Source organism: Phyllobates terribilis, unplaced genomic scaffold (genome assembly GCF_046119375.1).
Source record: "Phyllobates terribilis strain yellow unplaced genomic scaffold, ASM4611937v1 Scaffold_2__4_contigs__length_985480577, whole genome shotgun sequence".
Lineage (NCBI taxonomy): Eukaryota > Metazoa > Chordata > Amphibia > Anura > Dendrobatidae > Phyllobates > Phyllobates terribilis.
The window spans coordinates 886,187,543-886,202,654 of NW_027362762.1; the positions used below are offsets into that span (position 1 = coordinate 886,187,543).

General features: G+C 45.2%; 1 protein-coding gene across 2 annotated transcripts in view; it reads right to left on the bottom strand.

Annotated features, from left to right (window-relative positions):
* Nucleotides 1-15,112, bottom strand: part of EPHA3 (EPH receptor A3) — a 532,047-nt gene that overhangs the window by 114,283 nt on the left and 402,652 nt on the right. For both annotated transcript variants that reach the window (XM_073668198.1, XM_073668189.1), the window contains exon 8: nt 12,572-12,674. In XM_073668198.1, the coding sequence (XP_073524299.1) occupies nt 12,572-12,674 (103 nt within the window). The remainder of the gene's footprint in view (nt 1-12,571; nt 12,675-15,112) is intronic.

The following is a 15,112-nucleotide window of genomic DNA, read 5'->3' on the forward strand; positions in this document are numbered from 1 at the left end:
TTCTGAGGACTAATATCCATACCAGATATCTGACTGGCAGGCAGGCTGTATAGGAGACGCAGTGGTTATACCAGCAAACACTGCATTATAGTCCTGTGTGCTGCTGCTGCTCAAATTGCTAGACTTAGCCCCAGGTCTAAGGGGCCAGGAAAAATCCTTTTTTTTTCATCTAAATCCTCTTTTTTTTTTTTTTCCTCAGTCAGACTGTACAAATACCCGTCTTATTAACCTTTTGGTATTTCCCCCCCCCCCCAAAAAAAAAATTGAGTGTGTCTGTGAGTGTTCAGACACAAATATATCTGTTTAAAAGAGTCTGGTTTCGGCCAGATAACTAGATCTGTGGTTTTGCAGTTCCACGGTTCAAATCTCTGTATTATCCACTTTTTTGCCTTTTTTCCATTAAAAAAAAAACAGTTTGAGTGTCTCGCTGACTGTTTAGACACAAATATATCTATTTAAAAAAGTCTGGTATACGCCAGGAAATTAGAACTGTGGTTTTCCTCTTCCACGGTTCAAATCTGGGTGTAATCCACCTTTTTGCCTTTTTTACATAAAAAAAAAAACAGTTTGAGTGTCTCGCTGACTGTTCAGACAAAAATATATCTGTTTAAAAGAGTCTGGTGTAGGCCAGAGAAATAGAACTGTGGTTTTCCTCTTGAACGGTTCTAATCTCCTTTTTATTACCCTTTTGCCATTGATAGTGCGAGTGAAAGCTATTTTACAATGGGCAAGGTGCGTGGCAAGGGACGTGGAACTGGACGTTCTGGTGATGATGCGTGCAGAGGACAGGGCCGTGGCCAAGGTGAAAATGTGCCACAACCAAGAGCCACATCTTCTCGCTTCCAGTTCTTGACCGAATTACTAGGGAAGCACACAACAATACCACTATTGCGAACTGATCAGTGTGAACAGGTTATTAATTGGATAGCAGATAATACTTCCAGTCACCTGGGCTCCACCACCTCCGGTCTGTCTTCCACACGGTCAAGTCTTTTTAGCCGTGAGTCTCGACTGCATACTCCTCACCCTGATGCTTCTTCCTCCCACCATACTGAGTGTCGTCAGACAGCAACTGATCCCACAGTTGGACACTCTGAAGAGCTGTTCACTGGTCCATTTTCATATTTGGGCCCCTTGCCTGCTCCGCTTGAAGTGGTGGAAGAGGAGATCCCATGTAGCGATGGCCAAATATTTGAACAGCCACGGCCACAGGAAGGCGACGCTGGCAATTTGTCACAAGAGGTGGACGATGACGAGACAATTGCCACGAAGTGAGGAGGAGGACCGTGGTGCGGAAGTGGAAGAGGAGGAGGTGGTGAATGATCTAGTAACTGACCCAACGTGGCAAGAGGACACGCAGAGTGAGGCCAGCAGCACACAGGGGGAGGGAGGCAGAGTACCCCAACAGGCAGGAAGAAGCAGTGTGGTGGCCGCAGACAGAAGGTGGGCCAACCGTTCCCCATAACACCAACACGAGGGACGTTGCCAGTACAACCGGTAGGTCTTCCAGAGTCTGGAATTTTTTTAAAGACTCTGCTGATAACCACAAAAAGACCATTTGTACCACTTGCCATGCCAGCATCAGCAGGGGTGAAAAAACTACCAGCCTGACCACCACCAGCATGATCAGGCACATGGCAGCAAAGCATCCGACTTTGTGGGGCGAACCCCAGGGTCGACGACCAGTGTCAGCGGGTGTCACCACTGCTTCTTCCGCTGTTATGCGAGTAAGAGAACCCCCTGTTGTGCGTGCAAGGCAATCCCCTGTCCATACTGCATGTAAAGATGCCCCCTCCTCTCAGTCTTCACTTGTTATGGCAGTTCTCAAGAAACAGCATCAACGTCCAGGTCCACCGCAGCGTTCAATTGTCCATATCCCAGACCTTTGAACGAAAGCGCAAATTCGCCGCCAACGCCCCACAGGCCACAGCCCTAAATTCGCACATTTCATAACTGCTTGCATTGGAAATGCTGCCTTTTAGGCTGGTGGAGACAGAATCCTTCCGCAACCTTATGACGGTGGCCGTCCCTCGGTACTCGGTTCCCAGCCGACACTATTTCGCCCGGTGTGCCATCCCCGCACTACACAAGTACGTGTCCCAAAACATCTGCCGTGCCTGTTATGATCTGAAACATAAACTAAGGAAAGATAGGGGAAAGCTGTCCCTACAGTAAGACTAAGCTGAATCCCTACGATGTAGCGGGCTGCCTGTTCCTTGCGAACAGACCCGCCTTAGTCCTCGGCTAGTCTGAACGAAGACCTATAGAATTAAGGGAGGGGTCCTGTGAGGCAGTGACCGGGATCGTATACGAGGGACGCTATATATCCCCCAGAATGTGTACAGAGACCTATTAAATCTATTGGAGTGCATTGCAGTCACAGACACAGCTGCGGCTGCAATGCAGGAATGAAGGGGAGCAATGACCTGGTCAGACTACCTGGCTAAGGCAGATTAAGTAAAACCTGGCAGGGCCTTCATTTCTTGGAGGAGGTCACAGGAGGCAGTGGGGCGCCTCCTCCCTCCAACCCGGGTTTTCCAGTGGCTCTTGCCACAGGTCCTTTAAAATCCCTGCACTAAGGATTAGTGGTATTCTATGTTGCAACCTGCTAGGAGCATAGCAGGAAAGCTCAGCAGGACTGAGGGTGGCTGAACCACCGCCTAGGAAGGCTCTGCACCTGTCAGGCTCTGAGCAGTCCAGCGTGGCCATTGTCTCCGCCAACCGTTGTTTATGGACTCATGTTAACCCGGCTGCGAACCGGAGGACTTTGTTTACCCGTGAGTTGCTGAATAAAAGCTGTTTATGTTGGACTTGCTTGGGTCACTGCCTCAGTTACTGCACGGTGTGAACACCGCCGCCTTACAGGTCCCTAAATGAACTAAGGACTGGGACAAAAATGGGACACCTCCTAAACAGAAGTTTTTTGCAGAGCACAAAAGAAAAACTGACAAAAAGTACTAAAGGTCCCAGAAGACCAAGCGAACTAAACAGAGATAAGCACCGAAGCACCTGGCTAGAGAGACAGTCAAACAACACTGAAGTCCAGCAAAGCCAGAAGGGCGGAGCTGCAATAAATAGGCAGATGGTCACGTGACCGCAAAACACAAGATAGAAAAAACTAACAGGAGGGTTCTAACAGTGCCCTCAACAACGCAGTTACTGGGAGAGTCCACCTGACAACGGACACGTGGACAAGTGCTTGTGACCAGGGACGGTACATCTTCCTGACGGCACACTGGGTAAACATAGTGGAAGCCGGGACCCTGTCGGACCTTGGGACGTAACACATCCTCCCCACACCGAGGATTGCGGGCCCTATGTCAGTCAGAGTTGCCCCCACAGTGTACAGCTCCTGCGCATCATCCTCCTCCTCCTCATGTTCAGCCTCCATCTCAGATATCACCACATCAGTTACAAGCTGGAAGCACTGCAGTACTGCCTCAGCCAAGCAGCAACAGGCTGTGCTGAAACTCGTAAGCTTAGGTGATAAACCTCACACTGCTTGTGAGCTGTGGACAGCTGTGAAAGAGCAGGCAGATCTGTGGCTGAGACCGCTGAACCTACATCCAGGCATGGTTGTGTGTGACAATGGCCGTAACCTGGTGGCGGCTCTGAGGCGAGGCGAGATCACACACGTACCATGCCTGGCTCATGTGCTTAACCTCGTGGTTGAGCGGTTTCTTAAATCGTACCCCAAGTTGCCCGATCTGCTCGTCAAAGTACGCCGCCTGTCAGCACATTTTCGGAAGTCGGCTACAGCTTCCGCCGCCCTTGCTGTGTTGCAGCAGCGTTTGCAGCTTTCGGCACACAGACTGGTGTGTGAGGTTGGAACTCTACCCTCCACATGTTGCAAAGGATTTGTGAGCAGAAGAGAGCAGTTGTGGAGTACCAGCTGTAACAAGGCCGTTGATATTCAGGTCAGACTCCACACATAAGACCTCAGGAGTGGACCTGGATGTCTGACATATGTACCATCCTGACAAACTTTGAGGAGTCCACCAAGATGGTGAGTGGCGATGACGCCATCATTAGCGTCAGCATCCCACTTGTCTGTCTTTTGCAACGCTCTCTGCAGAGAATTAAAGAGGAGGCATTGCAGCCAGAGTATGAGGAGATGGATCAAGAAGCCGTAGTGGGCGACTACACAAAGCCCAGCCTCATCTCATCCCAATGTGCGTTGGGGGACAATGAGGGAGAGGAGGAGGAGGAAGAACAGGAGCTGGTATCATGCGCTGTAGACGGTAGTACCTGTACAACTGTCATACCGTCGGTTCAGCGTGGGAGGCCTGAGGAAGGGGGGGAGGGTGGAGGAGGAGGAGAGCATGGTCAGTCGTCATCTTGGTGAGGACAAGGAAGTCTTGCCCGTTACCAGTCTGGCACGCATGGCTGACTTTATGTTACGCTGCCTTAACCGTGACCCTCGCATTGTCAAAATGTTGGGTGACAGTCATTACTGGTTGGTGACACTTTTAGACCCCCGCTACAAGGAGAACTTTCACTCTCTTATTCCTGAGGTGGAGAGGTCTACAAAAATGGGGCAGTACCAGAAGACCTTTGCTGCAGAACTGTTAAAAAAATTCCCATCTGAACACGCTAGCAGCAGAGGTCACAGTTCGTTGCCCAACCAAGGCTTACAGGTGAGAGAGACGCAACTCCAATCCAGCAGAGGCAGGGGAGCACTGTCAACATTCTGGGACAGTTTTCTGAGACCTGCCCAGCTTACAGGCCCTGAGGCGCAGGGTACTCTCACAAGGAGTGGAAAGTTTCAAAAGATGGTGAGGGAGTACCTTGCTGATGGTACCAGCATCCTCCGTGATTCCTCTGTGCCTTTTAATTATTGGGTATCCAGGCTGGACACTTGGAATGAACTCGCTCTGTATGCCTTGGAGGTCCTGGACTGCCCTGCCGCTAGAGTGTTATTGGAGCGTGCTTTTAGTGCCGCTGGGGGAATTATAACTGATAAGCGCACTCGCCTGTCAACTGACAATGCTGACAATCTGACCCTTATCAAAATGAACAAGGGCAGGATTGGGCCAGACTTCTCATCACCACAAAATGACAGCAGAGTAACAAAGTCAAATCCACTGTGTTATTTCAGGAGGTGTATTCCCATGCACCGCTTCATACCCACACATGGGTATACGCTTCCTCATTTCGGCTGTTTTTTGCTCTTCTTCTTATCCTCAGCTTCCAACACCACTATACCACCAGGATGACCGTGGTCCGTGTTGCCAGCATTGCAAGTTCCTCCATCCTAATTTTTGGCAGCTTTTGCTAGGAAGGCATAGGCAAAGACTATGGGAGACCCACTCCCCAATAATGGGAATAATGTTTTTAATATGCTGTACTGCATGGCTCTGGTAAGGGGTATTGCAAGTTCCTCCGTCCTAATTTTTGGCAGGTTTTGCTTGGAAGGCATAGGCAAAGACTATGGGAGACCCACTCCCCAATAATGGGAATAATGTTTTTAATATGCTGTACTGCATGGCTCTTGTAAGGGGCAGTTTAAGTTCCTCCGTCCTAATTTTTGGCAGCTTTTGCTTGGAAGGCATAGGCAAAGACTATGGGAGACCCACTCCACAATAATGGGAATAATGTTTTTAATATGCTGTACTGCATGGCTCTTGTAAGGGGCATTAAAATCGTCTTGTTAAGCTACTATGACCTCCACGTCTCTTCCAAGGGGCATTAAAATCGTCTTGTTAAGCTACTGTGACCTCCACGTCTCTTCCAAGGGTCATTGACATTGTCTTTTTATTCCACTGGGACCTCCACCACACTTCCAAGGAGCATTGATATTGTCTTTTTATTCCACTGTGACCTCCACCACTCTTCCAAGGGGTATTGATATTGTCTTTTTATTCCACTGCAACCTCCACCACTCTTCCAAGGGGCATTGATATTGTCTTTTTATTCCACTGGGACCTCCATCACTCTTCCAAGGGGCATTGATATTGTCTTTTTATTCCACTGGGACCTCCACGATTCTTCCAACGGGCATTGCATTTCCTCCTAATTTTAGTCAGCTTTTGCTTTTCAATCCATAGGCGAACACTAAGGGAGACCCACTCCCCAATAATGGATAGAAGGTTTTTAGTATGCTGTAATCCACGTCTGTTTCAAGGGGCATTGCAGTTCCTCATAATTTTTGAAAAGCTTTCCATTCACTGCTTAGGCCAACAGTGTACAGGAGACCCAGTTGCTATAAATGGAAAAAATGGTTTAGTTAAGGCCCTCTGACCTCCATGTCACTTCCAAGGGGCATTGGAGTGCCTCGAAATTTTTGGTAGGCATTGCACTCACTGTATGCCCTATAACTGTGTAGTCGAACTGCTCCTTTTGGTACAGAAACATATCCTGCAAGACGTGTGGTTGACTGGCCTGATATTGATGTGAATGGTCCCTGTTCCTCCTGCTCTTTCTCCTTTGCCACCACCTCATCCATCATTCATCACCTGAAGCTTTGTTTTAACGGGAGTCATAGAACTGGGATAGTAGCAGGAAAACATCCAGCAATCCTCGGAGGAGATAGGATATGCGCCAAAACGCTGACCACCTCAGGGTAGCCGCTACTACATACATGCGCTTGCATTCCAAGGAACAGAAAGCTAAGGAGATGGATGGCCTCATGATCATGAATAATTTACTCGATGTGTAGGAGGCCGACCACTGCTGCTGTCTACCTTCTGAACTTTGTGTTGAAGCCTGATTGACCCAGGACCCGCAATCCTCTATGTCTGGAGGACAGATTCCGCCTCCACATGCCTAAAAGGCTCAATTTCAAGTGCAAGTAAGCAAGCGGTATGGGGGTGGGTGGGTGGCAGGCGGCATACTTGCACTTGCATTGCAAGGAATGGGGGAGGTACAATTGAACACTGCCCTGGGACAAGGACTTGAACGGGGATAGTTGCAAGTCTGCAACGACAGGTGCAGGGCGGGAGGCATCTTCGCATGTGCCATGAACAGGGGGTTGGCGTGCACACACTGCAGTGGAATAGGCTGTCCTTCCCACTAAATGCACTGGGGAGGGCACAGGTAATGTTTTAGTATGCGTGTTTGTGTATAAGGCGCACCGGGACAAATAGGGGCGGCTGGGGACCGAGTGTGGACACCCGGCCGCCAGGCGGCTGGGGACTGAGTATGGATACCAGGCCGCCGACGCAGCCATGACATGGTGGCCGGCATCTGCCTGCACAAGCCTAAAAGGCCTCATTTCAAGTGAAAGCAAGCTAGCAGTATGGTATTGCAGCCAGGGGGTGGGTGGGTGGGTGGCAGGCTGCACATTTACGCTTGCATTCCAAGAAAACAAAGCAGATGCTAACTTCTATCACCATCATCATGCTCCTCACCTTGGCACTCAAATCTCCTGATGGAGAAGCCAGGGCCCACCGGAGGAGTCTGGTTGTCTGGTGGGCTCGTCCAATGCTGCCCTAAAGCAGGCCAGGCTAAGAAAAGTGTGGGGAAGGTTATCGGGAAAAATAGTGGTGGCTGGGGACTGAGTATGGAGACCTCGCTGCCGAAGCAGCCATGAGGTAGTGGCCAGCTTCGGCCTGCTCCAAACTAAAAGGCCCCATTTCAAGTGCAAGCTAGCAGTATAGTATTGCAGCCTGCGGGTGGGTGGGTGGTTGGCTGCATATTTGCGCTTGCATTGCAAGGAATGGGGGAGGTACAATTGAACACTGCCCTGGGACAAGAACTCGCACGGGGATAGTTGCAAGTCTGCATCTTCTGATGCGGCAAGGATCACTGCTGATTGGCACACTTTTAGGCAGTGACCTGGGTGTCAGAGATGCTTCCAGGGGTCTTCCCCATGCTGTTCCCATGTCTTTTCAGCAATGTATGTATGTGTCACACAGCACATGGCCAGATAAGGTTGTAAAATGTTAAAATGACATTTCCCGGTGAATGCATTTGTTACGGTTGAAAGCAATACAAAAGTGCAAAAGCACATAAAAAATGCTACTTGTGAACATAGCCCAAGGTGTGGAGGAGTATTTTTGTTTTTGGTTATTTATTTTACCTTATACACAAGTCTTTACCCTGGAAAGGATGTTCCTTAACATATTTTATTGTGAGCCCGTAAAAGTGACTTAATACCTCTGACCACGTTGTTGACAGCAGTGACCTGGGGGTCAGAAATGCTTCCTGGGGTGATCCCCATGCTGTCCCCATGTCATTTGAGCACTGTCACTATCATTTTGGGCACTTTTTAGGCTTTCTACAGACTGCCGGGGGTGCCGTCGCAAAAATGCTCGGGTCTCCCATAGACTAACATTGGGCTCATTGCTCGGGTCGAGCACCCGAGTAACACGGTGAGCTCGGCCCGAGCTTCGAGCACCCGAGCATTTTAGTGCTCGCTCAACACTAGTAGTCACGGAAGACCCAGGAGTAGTGGGTGACACAGACCAGGCAGCACATAAAAAGTGATTTTCTCTCTATGCAGCATTCCTACCTGAACCCTGAACCTGAATTCCTACCCTACCAGTACCAACTTGAATGACTTTGTATAGGGCCTTTCCCTTGATGGTGGACACCTTCAAAGGACTTTGGAGGCCTCAGATGGGAATCTGATACCGATCCACCACAGCTTGCTGCAAGAAATTTCCGACCCAACCGGCATCAAGGTAGGCCGTCTCAATGAACCAGGTGCCTCCAGAGGATACTGATACATTCAAAGTTATTGGTGGAGAAGTATTACTGTCGCCCAGGGTAGCCTCTCCTACAGACCCTAGGCTTTGAAGTTTTTCTGACTGATGAACATAATCATGCACCTACAGGAGTGGGGAGTCGGCTGTCAGACAAAAGCCAGACTTTCCATTGAGAAAGCAAAGAGAGTTCATTACCGTTTCTGTATAACCAATCACTGTATACACTGTATACACTGGATGTAGTATAGGAAGGGTTGATAGCGGATCCTCCTCCAGACCCAGTGATCATATGATTGTTGAGTGTAAGGAGGGAGCAGGAGCTGCTGGGTCCTAAGAGACCCAGTTATCTCTTTTAAGTATAGACTTAATTTCCCCTGTAACTAGGACTAATACATCAGTCTCAGTTACAGGTGAAATCTGATAAAAAAAAATATTTAAAATGTTGAAATGGGAGAGGACAATGTGTGAAGAAAATGAAAATAAATAAAAAAAATAAAGCCGCTGCCAATCCAAATTGATTTTTCTACTAGTCCTCATAAAAAAAAAAAAAGAGTATAAAGTAAAATAAAAATTAGGCCCAGTGTATTCCAAAAAAGATGCAACCGAACAAGGAAAAAATTTACAGCTCGTTAAATTTTGTGTATGATAAAAAAAAAGTAAAATGTGTCTGGACAGACATGAGGGAATATGGCCATGCCTTGAACAGGTTAACAAAAGCTTTTCTGATCTACCAAGGCAGAAGTCATACCCACCCTTAGCTGTATACAGTATACAGTATATACAGCATCTAATGAAAGGAGCTGTAATAAGGACACCAGAATATCTAAACAATTCATTACATAGGATGCATTTGAAGGTCTGTATGACCTCCAGGGTTCTACTGAGCTAAACCTATATTATCATTATTTCAGGTTGGTATATCACATCTTAGTTGACAGAGTCACGTGGTATGGTATAATCATGTGGCCACATCATCCACTAGTTTTAAGTAGTGATTTTATTTATTCATATAGCATGAACATATTCCAGAGGAAGGTAGAGAGATTGGAGTAATTGGACTCTGATTCTACTAGGTCTATCTGAATTAATATTTTAGCATGTTATTGGAAAGTGGGAAGAAACCCACAGAAACATAGGTGGAATAGATGAATCCCATGTAAATTTTGCCCTTGGTTGAATTAAAACCCAGGTCTCCAGTGTAACAACTAAGTCACCATACTACCCTGATCCCAGCAGAACTCAGCCATACTCATCGAATGCCTGAAAATGATCTACATTATTAAAGATTGGAGCCAAAACTGTAAAATTTGCTATATATTTGTAAATTTTAAGTTTTGTTAAAAATAATTTATTAAAGGATAAATGATAACTGTGTGGGTCCACCCCCTGATGACCCAACTGATCGTGAGAACGAGAGTGAGCATGTGCAACCTGCATACTTTTCAGTCTCTATGGGAATGGTGGTCACACATGAGCACTACTTCTTCCATAGGCTCATTCAAATGAGAGGTACAATAACTATTCATGTGCACTACTGCTCTATTGGCATAAAGGAAAGGGTATCCCTGTTCCCGAAGTTCAATGGGGTCTAAGTGGTTGGCTCCCAAAGAATCATACAATAATCAACTATCCACTGTTCATCATTGTAAATCCCTTTAAATGGGGTGTCCTATTTTAGAAAACTTTATGAAATGAGTAGCATTAGATATAAAAACTGAGCACTACTTACCCATTCCGGGTCCACCACCGCTGCTCCGGTCTTCATTGTTTGGCTGCAGTGGTCACATCATGTTGACAGTTTTGCAGCCAATCAGTGAGCTCAGAGGCTCCTGCAATCTACACAGACAGAGTCACTGACATCATTGGTGTAGGCAAACAATAGAGACCAGGTCAGTGGTGGACGCCGGAAAGGGCTATAACGCAGTTTGCTTTTTTATAACTAATAATATCGATATAGTCCCAAGTTAGCGTCACATGCAGCGTATCATAGAGATCCTAAGAGAAGAAGCATGACTATGATCATATATTAATGTAAATGTGAACAACTTGATAGAAAAATAGATAAAAACATATTAAAAATGTAATTCAAGGAGTCCATAAAAAGTGAGGAATCAGGAAGGGAGTAAAAGGGCAGGGCGGCTGAAGGACCCCACAGGTGGCACAATGCAGATGAGCAAATGTTCAAAACATAGTAAAGATAAATAGATGAAATATACATAAAGGAAACGTGTGGACCAAAAGTTTGGACACACCTTCTCATTTAAAGATTTTTCTGTATTTTCATAACTATGAAAATTGTACATTCACACTGAAGGCATCAAAACTATGAATTAACACATGTGGAATTATATACTTAACAAAAAAGTGTAAAACAACTGAAAATATGTCTTATATTCTAGGTTCTTCAAAGTAGCCCCCTTTTGCTTTGATGACTGCTTTGCACACTCTTGGCATTCTCTTGATGAGCTTCAAGAGGTAGTCACCGGAAATGGTCTTCCAACAATCTTGAAGGAGTTCCCAGAGATGCTTAGCACTTGTTGGCCCTTTTGCCTTCACTCTGCGGTCCAGCTCACCCCAAACCATCTCGATTGGGTTCAGGTCTGGTGACTGTGGAGGCCAGGTCATCTGGCGTAGCACCCCATCACTCTCCCTCTTGGTCAAATAGCCCTTACATAGCCTGGAGGTGTGTTTGGGGTCATTGTCCTGTTGAAAAATAAATGATGGTCCAACTAAACGCAAACCGGATGGAATAGCATGCCACTGCAAGATGCTGTGGTAGCCATGCTTGTTCAGTATGCCTTCAATTTTGAATAAATCCCCAACAGTGTCACCAGCAAAGCACCCCCACACCATCACACCTCCTCCTCCATGCTTCACGGTGGGAACCAGACATGTAGAGTCCATCCGTTCAACTTTTCTGCGTTGCACAAAGACAAGGTGGTTGGAACCAAAGATTTCAAATTTGGACTCATCAGACCAAAGCACAGATTTCCACTGGTCTAATGTCCATTCCTTGTGTTCTTTAGCCCAAACAAGTCTCTTCTGTTTGTTGCCTGTCCTTAGCAGTGGTTTCCTAGCAGCTATTTTACCATGAAGGCCTGCTGCACAAAGTCTCCTCTTAACAGTTATTGTAGAGATGTGTCTGCTGCTAGAACTCTGTGTGGCATTGACCTGGTCTCTAATCTGAGCTGCTGTTAACCTGCGATTTCTGAGGCTGGTAACTCGGATAAACTTATCCTCAGAAGCAGAGGTGACTCTTGGTCTTCCTTTCCTGGAGCGGTCCTCATATGAGCCAGTTTCTTCGTAGCGCTTGATGGTTTTTGCAACTGCACTTGGGGACACTTTCAAAGTTTGCCCATTTTTTCGCACTGACTGACCTTCATTTCTTAAAGTAATGATGGCCACTCGTTTTTCTATACTCAGCTGCTTTTTTCTTGCCATAATACAAATTCTAACAGTCTATTCAGTAGGACTATCAGCTGTGTATCCAGCAGACTTCTGCACAACACAACTGATGGTCCCAACCCCATTTATAAGGCAAGAAATCCCACTTATTAAACCTGACAGGGCACACCTGTGAAGTGAAGACCATTTCCGGTGACTACCTCTTGAAGCTCATCAAGAGAATGTCAAGAGTGTGCAAAGCAGTCATCAAAGCAAAAGGTGGCTACTTTGAAGAACCTAGAATATAAGACATATTTTCAGTTGTTTCACACTTTTTTGTTCAGTATATAATTCCACATGTGTTAATTCATAGTTTTGATGCCTTCAGTGTGAATGTACAATTTTCATAGTCATGAAAATACAGAAAAATCTTGAAATGAGAAGGTGTGTCCAAACGTTTGGTCTGTACTGTATATAAAGTATATTTTCTCTATAACTTAACATTGGCAAGTATGGTATACAGAATAGTAAGCACTCACCTTCCTATAAGGATGTAAACAACCACGGTGAGCAGGATAATTACTATCGCCGCTGAGATGCCAATCATTACCACTTGACTATTCTCACTGGAGATGGAGAAAGCTGGAACAGTGAAAGAATAAAGGAAAAGTGTTAACTCATCAGAAATGAAATGACTGATCTTTCTACACATGAACTAGAAGCATGATAATCCTGTTAGAGGCATTACAAGCTGTGACATTCATTAATACAAACATTCTTTCCAATGAAATTATCATAAAGCGCCCTCCTATGTATAGTATTAAACTATATTGATTCAATCTTTGTAGTCTGACCAGAAGGAACGGTTGCATACAATGGGGCCTACTTATAAAAACATTTGTTGAACTACCTCCCCCGGATTAATATTTACGGCTGGTCCCTTGTCTGGTTTCCTCTATAGCTCTAGGTCATATGACAGGTTTTATGCTAGAAATACGCAATAAATCTCTATTTCTCTAAAACTCCAAGCTATGGGCACCTATGACATGTAAAAAATTTTTTTTTACATATGGTAGTGGTTATCTTTAGTTAAAAATGTTCAATAAGTTTCCGTCTGCAATCTTCATTCCTTCATCAATTCTCAGACCTCTTGATATCTTGATATGCAGTTTGTAAGCTGCTCGTAGTTTCAGATTTTACTCATATGAAAAAGTCAATCACAGTAAGACATGTCGGATGTAAGGTCTGAGTGTTTAGGGTCCTGCTTTCTTCACTAGCTCTCATGCATGAGCACAGCTTCATTCCTGAAAATATCACCCCTTCTACAGCTCAAGGAAAATCATGTGCACTCCATGCCATCTAAATCCTCATTGATCTGCCCTCCCTAATAACTTGGGTGCTTTCCTCCCTCTCTCTCCAATTCTCCAATTTGATCTGCAGTGTACAAACCCCTCACCTCCCTTCTGCTATTTATTACACTGTGAGAAGTTAAAGAAAAGAGACATGTCAAAAACAGAAAAGTTCTGATGGATCCATGTCAGATTTTGCAGACTAGTTTGTTATATGAAGAACTGTACAGTAATTCAGTTGTTGGACCATTCTTAAAAAGCACAATTTAGAAAAGTATTCCACTCTTCAATGTCACCCGTCCGGTCCTTGTCACATATTCTGATGCCCCATCGATCTCGCTGAGATCCCCTGTCATGCTAGGAAAGACTTCTGGTTCTGATGAGACCAGTGATGGTTCTGCACAAGTGCGTAAAAAGATATGGCGTCATGACATCATGACCTTACTCACGCATGTGTAGAACCATCCCAGACTTCAGAGCCAGAAATCCAGCTCTATTGTGAGTGGCGGAGATAACAACATGCGTCGAGGACCAGACGGGTTATGGTGAGGAGTGGTGGGGCTGGATAGTTGAGAGTAGTATACGGATCTTTTTTTATGTTTTAACCTTCCGATGGCCCGCTATAGAACATAGAAATGGATAAAATTACGAAAGCGAAATTACAAAAAAAATCTGCATTTTGATGAATGCAGTTTATTGTAAAATTCAAGTACAATTTAATTTCACTCAAATATATAGGTAAATCCCATAGTAAAGTGACTTTCAAAGTTTCATAACTTTCCATGCTGGACAAAATTATAAAAAAAGAAAAGAAAAAAAAGTTTAGTTTCTCTTTGTAATTTTCATTTCCTGCCTGAATATACAGTCATATGAAAAAGTTTGGGCACCCCTATTAATCTTAAGCTTAATGTTTTATAAAAATTGGTGTTTTTGCAACAGCTATTTCAGTTTGATATATGTAATAACTGTTGGATACAGTAATGTTTCTGCCTTGAAATGAGGTTTATTGTACTAACAGAAAATGTGCAATCTGCATTCAAACAAAATTTGACAGGTGCATAAGTATGGGCACCTCACCAGAAAAGTGACATTAATATTTAGTAGATCCTCCTTTTGCAAAAATAACAGCCTCTAGTCGCTTCCTGTAGCTTTTAATGAGTTCCTGGATCCTGGATGAAGGTATTTTTGACTATTCCTCTTTACAAAACAATTCCAGTTCAGTTAAGTTTGATGGTCGCCGAGCATGGACAGCCCTCTTCAAATGATCCCACAGATGTTCAATGATATTCAGGTCTGGGGACTGGGATGGCCATTCCAGAACATTGTAATTGTTCCTCTGCATGAATGCCTGAGTAGATTTGGAGCAGTGTTTTGGATCATTGTCTTGCTGAAAGATCCATCCACTGCGTAACTTCAACTTTATCACTGATTCTTGAACACTATTGCCAAGAATCTGCTGATACTGAGTGGAATCCATGCGTCCCTCAACTTTAACAAGATTCCCAGTGCCGGCATTGACCACACAGCCCCAAAGCATGATGGAACCTCCACCAAATTTTACTGTGGGTAGCAAGTGTTTTTCTTGGAATGCTGTGTTTTTTTTGCCACCATGCATAACGCCTTTTTGTATGACCAAACAACTCAATCTTGGTTTCATCAGTCCACAGGACCTTCTTCCAAAAAGAAATAGGCTTCTTCAAATGTGCTTTTGCATACCTCAGCCGACTCTGT